This window comes from Myodes glareolus, chromosome X (assembly GCF_982192425.1).
Source record: "Myodes glareolus chromosome X, mMyoGla1.1, whole genome shotgun sequence".
NCBI lineage: Eukaryota > Metazoa > Chordata > Mammalia > Rodentia > Cricetidae > Myodes > Myodes glareolus.
In genome coordinates this window covers 81,108,722-81,118,275 of record NC_142053.1, presented here as the reverse complement: position 1 = coordinate 81,118,275, position 9,554 = coordinate 81,108,722, and the positions used below count along the sequence as shown (strand labels likewise).

The following is a 9,554-nucleotide window of genomic DNA, read 5'->3' as shown; positions in this document are numbered from 1 at the left end:
AACCTGCACCCCCTTCTCTGGGCCCTTAAGCTCAAGAGGCAGGTGCAGGCCGGATTCCCAGTAGGAAGCGAGAGGGAGCCAGCCAGTGGATCCCAGTCACAAGGAGGGGCTGGGAGGCTTCACTGCTCCAACTCATGCAAGACCTGAAGGGAGAAAGGATGAGATGAGGACCACCTAAGGATCACAAATCCCCGAATCCCTTTCCTGACTCGCTCCCCTTTCTTCTTTGTCTCCTGTAATTGAAGATTTGTCACTGACACATGTGGATTGACAGACATATTCCTGCCTGGATTCCCCACCTCCAGCCTCACATTCCCTCCTCATTCCTCCATCACCGACCACCAACCTATTCCAGTCAAGCTCATGGTCTCTAATATAGCCTTCCTGATGTCAGGAAAGCTCTTTGGATTTCCATGACCCAGGTCCCTGGCCTAGATGTGCATGCACAGACGTGTGTGTGTGTGAGTGTGTGTGTGTGTGTGTTTGTGTGTGTGTGTGTGTGTGTGTGTGTAAGAAAGAGAGAGAGAAGGAGACAGAGACCGAGAGAAGAGGGGGAACACACACTGGTGTTGTTTCAGAATAAGTGTTGGTATGGGAAAGTCAGAATATGGCCTGGGGTATCAGTCTTTCCCTTCCTGTTTAAAGGTTGCTTTGAGACCTGTTTGAGGGCTCTAACAGAAACATGGTGGTTTAAATGAGGCAAACAAAAACCTCTAAATATTTTCCTTCTGTGGTTCCTCGCCATGTTTTAGGATGCTTGACTTTAAAACTGCTGTTTGAGGTGCTGACTTGAAGCTTGTGAAAAACTGTCAGATGAGTTTTGGCTTGGGATTTAGGCGGTACTCCTGACACTTGAGACGTGGCCCTAAACATACTTCTGCCATTTTTCACTCCATATCTCTGTGATGCAACATCCTCGACACTGACGATAGATAATAAATTAAAAGTACCAATCCACTCGGAAAAATGTGGAAGATACTTTGTGCCCCACAGTGTCCAATTTTGGGTTAAGATTTAACTCTTTGGGCAAAATTAAACAAGCACGTCCATTTCCTTGGCATTCACATTTATCTTTAATAAATGGGAAATTACATGTACACCAAGGACTAGTATTGAATTAAATTTCTTTATAGTTTATTGTCTGTAAATGTTTTGCTTGTGTGTGGGTCCTATAAACATTTCTTCAGTTGGAAAGGGGTTTCAAGACAGGAAGCTTCGAGAAGCCCTGGCCTAGGATTCCTCTCCCACCCTTGCCAGAGCCCTGTGATCAGTCAGCCACCTCTCCAGCTTCACCGTGACCCTTCCATTCCAGCAGGTCTGTCCGGGGTGGCTGCCTCCTACACTCCCTAGGCCCCATTTGCCTCTGTGCTCGACAGTGTCCAGCCTTGCTTTCCAGACACCCTAGACGTTTAATTGGCTTCTCAGCTCATGAGGCCCTTGCCCTCTGGGTGGGCCATTAGAGATTTGGTGGCAAAATACACCTTGAGGAGGAACCCAGGCTGTGCATCTGGACTGAGATTCGCCCTGAGACCAGAGACTATATATATCTCCTTCCATGTATGTCTTCTACAGACCACTACGGTATGCAGTAGAATGGGGCCACGGGGCCTGGGTGAGGAAGCAGGATCCTGGCTTATTCTATTTCTTCCATGTAACATGCGGCCCGCCCTGGGGCAAGTGCCTGCAACCCCCAAGAGCCTCGGTCTCCTTCTCTCTCTGGACATCAGGACACCAGCCGGTTGCTGGTGAGCACAAAACTAGAGGAGCTGGGCATTCTCTGAGCAATCCTCAAGTGCCCTCTCTGAAGTCTGCTCCAGACGTCTGGGGTACCCTGCCCCAAGTCATTCAAGCTACCAACTTACCCCCTTGTGCCCAGCTATGACCAACTTGCCACAGAGCCTCCCATCTCCCACCCATCTCCACCCCATGGTCCTGTTGAAGAAGCCAGCTACCTGGTTAGCTGTGGGTCTGGCGCCAGGTCCAAGAAGAGTTCTTCAGAGTCATCAGGGCCGCGGCAGCCTCCAGTATCTCCTCACACTCGAAGGTGGCAGAAACCGAGGCCTGGTCAGGGGCAACGGGGCCCTGTAGAGAAACAGGTGTGAGGAGAACAGGAGCTGGGCACCCACCACCTCTTCTCAGAAGTACAAATGCCCTTTCAGTGCCCAGCTGCTCCCAAACCCCTGGGCGGTCTGCTCGACACATCCACTTAGCTCCTCCTGCCCAACATTCTGGAGCCCAAACTTCTCTGCAGGGACCTGTGGCTCTGGTGGATGATACTCCATGGAGGAACATGGCAGGGGGGTCAGATCCGTGCATCTGGAAACAAGAGGTGAGGGGATTAAACACTTGGATGGGTGGGCAGCACCGATACTTTGAGACTGACAAGGTTTCTGCAGTACCAGAAGGTAGGCGTCTGAAGGACTGTGGGAGACCTTAGACACCATGGCTTGGGCATGCCCTTTGTCCTGCACAGCCTGTTTTCCTTTCCACACCCCGTCTGACACGTTTTTTCCTGAGACATTAATTGTTACAAGCCCTTTTTAATTCTCTCCCAGATACACATTGAGGAAGACATCAGGGAACCACCAGTTTTTGCATTTTGATCTGCAAAGTCCCTGCAGAGATATGGTGGCCTTCTCTTTTCGGGGACTGGCTCTTGCCAGCATGACCCTAGGTTTCACCAGGACCTTCTGTCTCACCCATCTGTAGCCATGTAGAGAAGCAGTGCCCACGTGTTGAAGGCCCACTGTGTGGCAGGCCTTGCGCCGGTGCTTTCTTCAGTGGGAGAGGTATAGGAAGCTTTTGACAAAATGCCCACTAGGAAATGCATGCTTGGAAAATAAAGCCACATGTACCAAGTCTCTGGAGTGGGAACTGTCAAATCCGGAGAGGATCCTGTCCTTGCCCCCACGGCCTGACAAGTAGCCTTCTCCTTCCCACAATCATCCCCTTCCTGCTTCTCCTACTGCAGCAATCCCGGGGCTGGACACACACTGACAGGAGACACAGCCGGCTCCATGGTCCCTCTCTACTCACGGGTCGGACACGGCAAAAGCCTCATGGACCACCATGGAAGGCAAAGCAATCAACCGCTGGCCCAATGTCGTTGTCATGTAGGGCGCAGGTGAAAATGCTGGGGGCCAGCAGAGGAACGGAGGCCCTTGGGAGCTCTCCTGCAGAGACATGGACCACGGGGATTGGGTTCCGGGCCAGCCAGGAAGAGAAGGGCTGGGCAAATTTTAGGCTGAGGGCAGGTACCCAGGATGTCAGGGCTCTGAGGAGCCTGCAGAACCCCACTCCAATCTCAGCATGGTCTACCGGCACTGAGGAGACCGAGGCCCAAGGGGAAGTGACCTTTCCCAGGGCCACACACAAGGCTGTGTGCTGACCAAGTGTTAGAGGTGGAAGCCCTGACTTTAAGACACAGCTGAAAGGGACTTGACAGTGAAAGGCAGGAGCCGCCCACTCTAGCAACAGATTCTCCTTACCTCCTGGGGGCTTGTGAGGGGCAGGACTTCAGGCTGGCTTACAGTGTTCTCATTCTCAGCTGTAAAAAGACCACCAATTCCTTCCCGCTGGCTGCCTGCCAGCCTCTCCCGCAGATACTCACCACCATTCTGAGAACTCCTCACAATGGACCTGCGCAAAGAGCCCACCCCAAATCTCTGCTTCCTGAAAACTAGTGCTGCTATCATTGATACCATGTCTTCTACCTGGGGCACTGAGGTCCAGGGTGTACTCGCTCAGGGTCACACTGCAGTTCTCAGACAGACAGGGCTGGCTACATAGTTACTCACGCTGCACTTCCCTCCAATCAAACCCAGCCTCCCTCCCCAGCCAAGGACACTCACTGTGACCTCTTGCTTTGGCAGAGGACTTCTTGCCCTGACAGAGGGGTTTGCCGGCTACAGCCCTAGTCGTCCTTAGTAGTCGAACCTGTCTTCTCTTTAGCAGTGCACCATGCACCTTCCTCTCAGAACCCAGAGCAGGCAGGGCCTCGCTGTGCTCCCTACAGTAGGGGTATGGAGGACTCCTGTTAATTTTGTGCAAAGGGGGCCCGACCGCCTCCCCAACTCACACAGGATACCCAAAAGGAGGCAGCACACCTGAGACACTCAAAGACCTGAGAGTGTGAGGAATGCAATTCTCACCTGGCTTGGGTCCTGGTGGCACAACAGTGGCCTCTGCCGGGGTGGTTGGCATGTCCTCTGAGGCCAGATTCGATTCCCAGTGGGGCTCCAGTCTCGTTCCCCATGTTACATTCCAAGTTGGGGGGCGAGAAGCAGACATTCACTTGGTTGCTTTGATCCACGGTTCTGGGGTGAAGAGCAGAAATGCCACTGTACTCCCACGGCCACTGCACCTCCATGAGCATCCCGCATGCTGCTGTATCCCCATGTGCAGAGGGAGCCTGACCCTCTGAGCCCCAGTCTAGACACCATACTCACGAGGCGGCGGGTTACTCACCTGGTCTGGGCCCTGGTACCACAGGTGGCACCTCTGCCTCGGCGGCTTGCACGTCCTCTGAGGCCAGGACCAATGACCAGTGGGGCTCCAGTCTCGTTCCCCATGTTACATTCCAAGTTGGAGGGCCAGAAGTGGACACCCACTTTGCTTTTTGGTTCCATGGTTCTGGGGTGGAGAGCAGAAACCCCACTATACCTCCATGGCCCCTGTATCCCCATGAGTATCCCCCATGCCATGTATCCCCAAGTGCAGAGGGAACCTGACCCTCTCCCCAGCCTAGACACCACACTCACGAGGAGGCGGCTCACTCACCTGGCCTGGGTCCTGGTGGCACATCTGTGGCCTCTGCCACGGTGGCTTGCAGGCCCTCTGAGGCCAGGACCGACGACCAGTGGGGCTCCAGTCTCGTTCTCCATGCTGCATTCCGTGTTGTGGGGCCAGAAGCACACATCCACTTTGTCTTTTTGTTCCATAGGTCTGGGGTGGAGAGCCGAAATGCCACTGTACCGCCAACGCCACTGCATTGGCCCGTGTATTCCCCAGACCAGTGTATCTCCACTTGCAAAGCAAGCCGTACCCCCTCCCCTACCTAGACACCATAGGCACAAGAAGGCGGGTTTCTCACCTGGCCTGGGTTCTGGTGGTAGAACTGCGGCCTCTGCCACAGCGGCTTGCACGTCCTCTGAGGCCAGGACAAAAGACCAGTGGGGCTCCAGTCTCGTTCCCCATGTTACATTCCGAGTCGGAGGGCACACTGACAACATCCACTTCGTCTTGCTGTTCCATGGTTCTGGGGTGGAGAGCAGAAATACCACTGGATCCCCATGGCCTAGGAGTAGCTGCTTTTTCCAATGAAAATGGGAACATTATGATGTTAGGGAGAAACCTGGTGCCAGGAAAACTTCCAGGAATCCACAAGGATCACCCTAGCTAAGACTCCTAGCAATAGTGGAGAGGGTGCCTGATCTGGCCTCCCCTCAGAACCAGATTGATAGCCGTCCTAATTGTCATCATAGAAACTTCATCCAGTAACTGATGGAAGCAGATGCAGAGATCCACAGCCAAGCCCTGGGCTGAGCTCTGGGAGTCCAGAGGAGGAGGGGATTATATGAGCAAGGTGTGTGTGAGGGGTCAAGATCATGATGGGAAAACCCATAGAGACTGTGATCCTAGCTTGTGGGAGTCCGCAGTCACCAGACCAACAGCTAGGGGGCCGGCACGGGGCCGACCTAGTCCCTCTGCATGTGGGGGACAGTTGTGTAGCTTGGTCTGCACGTAGGACCCCTAGCCGTGGGACCAGGATCTGTCACTAGCACATAAGCTGGCTCTTTGGAAACTATTCGCTATAATGGGCTACCTCACTCAGCCTTGATGCAAGGCAGAGGGACTTGTTCCTGCCTCAACTTGTTGGGCCACGTTTTGTTGACTCCCATGGGAGGATTTACACTTTCTGAGGAGTGAATTGGGGTGGGTAGAAAGAGGTGATGGTAGGGAGTGGGAGGAGAGGAGGAAGGGGAGACTATGGTTGGTATGCAAAATAAATTTTAAAATGTAGTAAAAATTTTGGAAAGAAAAAGAGTAACTGCTCTTATCTCAGCAAAAAGAAAATAAGACAAAGCAAAGCAAACGAATAAACAAACAAAAATAACCCCTCTCCGGTGGCTAGAATCTTCTCCAACAGGCTCCCCAATAGTACTACTACTACTACCAATTTGTCCTGCCATGGTTTCCCTTGGCCTTTGTCTCCCTTTTGTGCTTACAGAGTCTCCACCCTCACCAGGATGTCCTCTCACCCACCACCTCCCCTCACCATCACCCCCAAGAATGTCTTGGCATTGGCTCCTTTACAGGGTAGATCGCCTCAGACTCACAATGCACTCACACAGGAAGAATGCACAGGAAGCCTCAGGACTCCCTCGGCGATCACACCAAAGCCCAGAAGCTGACAGCTGTCTTCCCAGGTGCCCTCCATCCCTTCACTCCCCACATGGGAAAACATTCACCAGGCACTCAGTAGTCTCATGGACGCCCTGCGTTCAATTTCCTTTCATTCTCCCTTCAAGTTTCCCTCACAGCACACTTTAATCTTTATTACCACCTTGCTCTCCCTTTCAACCGATTATCCTTTTGTCCCGCAGACCACTCCCACACCTGCCCATGAAATCAAACTGTCTTTCTGAAGGCAGCAGACACGGGAGTCATACCTACCCATCAACCTGGGGTAGCCGGGCTATCACGACTGAGGGCAACTCGAGCTAACTAGTGAGATGCTGGGTTTCACACAAACAGTAGTCTCGCGAATTCCATCCAGATCTCTCTCAGTTACATTCTTTTACCCTTTCTTTTTTTCCGAGCATTCTACACGGGACAGACGTTTTCTGAAGCCCATGCAGAGAACCGGTCCCTGACCTAGCCCAAAGACAAACTATGCGGCAGACTCAGCCTTCTGTCGGCTCCACACAGGCCCTCTTCTTTCGCCAAACCCACATTCTCTCCCCAGTTGTACACCAGTCTTGCAGACGCGCCTCAACACTTCGAAGGTTGGGACCCAGTTATGGCTCCTTCTCTTCCCTCACACCCTCTCCCTGCCTCAACGGTTCTGCGGCGATTGCCAGACTGCCAGGCGACCTGGAGATAGGTGCTCTCTGACGGTGTCGGGCCAAGGCCCGTGGGGCCTGGGCACAGCCTGTGTGGGTAGAGGGGCCTGGTTGAGGTGAGGAGCCGTCGTCCAGGATGTCGCCATCTCCAGCAGGCTTCGCGCCTAAAGAGGCCTAGAGCTGAGGGAAATAGGCACCTTAGCGTGAGGGAGAGAAAAAGAAAAAGGCACAGAAGAATAGGAAGGTCATACTTAGAGAAACTCGCCAGCCCTTCAGAAAAAGGGGCTTGAGCCCCCGAGAGAAACGGCAGCTCTGTTCTTCGATCCTCTCTCCTCAGTCCTCGGTGGCGACTGGGCGGTATTTGGCTCCACCCACCGCCTTGCCACAGAGGCCAATGAGCTTCCAGCACGTCCCTTGAAACCCGCCCCCTGGTTGCTGCTCTGTGAACCACTTCCGCCAACAGGGCAGGTGGGGCCTGTAGGCTCTAGTGGTTAGGAGTGCTCACTTAGCTGGCCCTGCCTTTAGCCCGGGAGGAACAAATTAAGGTTTGCACTCTCTAGTGGTGGTTCTAAACAAATCGCTTCCATTTGGTGATGGGTGTCTCTGCATGTGCCTGCCTGAGGTGTGCATGCAGTTTCAGTAGTAGGTCTCCTCGCTAAACTGTAATTTGCCCTTTCAAAGTCCAGCGTGCAAGCTTGTCGTGGACGGCCATCCGTCCTCACATCTTGTTTTCTCTTTCAGCAGTAGCCATCGTAAAACCCTCAGAGAACACTTGCACGTCTGGGAACGCTCTTCCCTCTGCCTTGTTTGAGACTGTCTCTGAGCTCTCTTTCCTGTTCCAGGGATAAATCCCACGGTTTCTCTGCTAGTTCTACACTGACAAAGGTTTTTGCTTCTTTGTTTGCTTGCTCCTTTGTTTGCTTGTCAGTCCATTGCAGGACACGATGTCTGCTAGGAAACATTCCTAATTCTTGTTCCACAGACCCAAATGTAACTTGCCTCTTCCTTTTCTTTTGTTCTCCCATGTGTATGTGAGTTCTCGAACGTCAGTTCCCCAGTACACTCTCGGCAGTGAAGACTTCAGACTGCATTTCCTTTGATTCTGGGGACGAATTAAGAGGGAGCAGGTTATCCACAGACTACCTGGCCTTCCTATTCATCGGGTCAGGACGCCTCTCCCTGTGGCTCTGTCATATTTTGAATGCCCCACTTTATGTTTTTAGTTTTCTCTTTTGTACATTCTATCTGGTACACCTTGTGTCGTTCTTATCCCAGAACACATTAGAGTAGCGTCCCTCTCCTGTCTGATATCTGCTTGGCAGGAAAAACTTCACTTGATTTTAACTGACAGTCATACACTGGATCTTTCCAACTGGTGCACCGTTCCAAAAGTCAGCCACCACATTGAATCCATTATATTACAGCACACACACACACACACACACACACACACACACACACACACTCACTCAAGTTCTGAGTCTTTTCTGTGCCTCTCACTCAATTAAAAGCAGATACGTTTTGTGGCTTTTGTTGTTGCTGTTTTCAGGGTTATCGTGGCTCCACAGAAGGCAGTCTAATAAGGTTTAAGGATGGGGATAGAGGGCCTTGTTTGAGTTGTTGCCGCTGTTAGTAAGATGTTACCAACATTCTCAGATGAAAAAACTTTTTTTCCAGCTCTCCCTTTCTGTAGTCACTTTCAAAGCCTCTCCTTCATCCGTGCACCTCCGAGTAGCCCTACTTCCTTTCCTGCCCATCTCCCTCTCTTCTTTGCTTACTACACTCGTTCATTCCTTCCTTTCTTGCTTTTTCCTTGCCCGTTTCTTTAAAAGATTGATGAACATCCCTCGAGCAGGTCACAAAGATCTGTTAAAAAATCCATTAATGCACTGTGCCCGCCTGGAAGCACTTGTGACTCTACTTGCTCTTTTGTGAACACAGCATATGAATCTACAAATAAGAATTTGTAGATTCTTCCCAATATTGCCAGCTAAGCTTACTTTTAATTGAAAAGAAGTGTGTACCACCGGGGTTAGCATATGCTTTGGTATATTCTAAAATTACGCACACACTGCTATTTACACTCTAGAACAAGCAACTGCATGAGTTAGCAGCACACACCTCCTTTTCAAGTCCCCTTCCATCCCCAGAAGTCTCATCTGAACTGAGCTTTGTTCTCCTGGCCAAGAACTTTTAAGAATGCAATAGAATCGAACAGCTATGGGAGATTACCTTCTATATACCAGGAATTTTTGTCTGATCCACGCTTGCCTAGCATGTCAGTTTATTTCCTTCCTGGGGGACACTGCCATGATGTTTCTTTCCCCTACACTTACTTCCACAGACTTAAAGGACTGAACTCAAAAGTCTCTGCTACTCATGGACAGCTTCAACTTTTGGAAACTGTGCTTCAGTTCATCAGTCACTTTGAGGTCCTCTATTGTGTGTGGCAGGAGGCTAAGGCAGTGAGGACAGCAATACTGACCAGAT

At 51.6% G+C, this 9,554-nt stretch overlaps 1 protein-coding gene and 1 long non-coding RNA gene across 2 annotated transcripts; both read right to left on the bottom strand.

The window, feature by feature from the left end:
• Nucleotides 1-4,581, bottom strand: LOC148117379 (doublesex- and mab-3-related transcription factor C1-like). Its single transcript, XM_087902660.1, has 8 exons — nucleotides 4,468-4,581; nucleotides 4,152-4,316; nucleotides 3,852-4,009; nucleotides 3,489-3,547; nucleotides 3,037-3,173; nucleotides 2,256-2,316; nucleotides 1,953-2,082; nucleotides 1-143 (listed from the first exon to the last, which is right to left on the bottom strand). Exons 1-7 carry the CDS (start codon nucleotides 4,569-4,571, stop codon nucleotides 1,957-1,959), a joined length of 810 nt encoding a protein of 269 aa, XP_087758786.1. The 5' UTR covers nucleotides 4,572-4,581; the 3' UTR covers nucleotides 1-143; nucleotides 1,953-1,956.
• Nucleotides 4,582-4,810: 229 nt separating this feature from the next.
• On the bottom strand, nucleotides 4,811-7,430 carry LOC148117378 (uncharacterized). Its single transcript, XR_015736908.1, has 3 exons — nucleotides 7,316-7,430; nucleotides 5,093-5,257; nucleotides 4,811-4,944 (listed from the first exon to the last, which is right to left on the bottom strand). It is a non-coding gene; the product is annotated as an uncharacterized LOC148117378 (long non-coding RNA).
• Nucleotides 7,431-9,554: the final 2,124 nt, after the last annotated feature.

Bases quoted from the DNA above. Each gene is read 5' to 3' on its own strand.
- LOC148117379 (XM_087902660.1), bottom strand. From the start codon at position 4,571: ATGGGGAACGAGACTGGAGCCCCACTGGTCATTGGTCCTGGCCTCAGA. The intron at 4,317-4,467 runs GTGAGTAACCCG...TCTTCACCCCAG, and splicing joins GGTACCAGGGCCCAGACCAG to AACCGTGGATCAAAGCAACC. The intron at 2,317-3,036 runs GTGAGTAGAGAG...TCTTGTTTCCAG, and splicing joins GCTTTTGCCGTGTCCGACCC to ATGCACGGATCTGACCCCCC.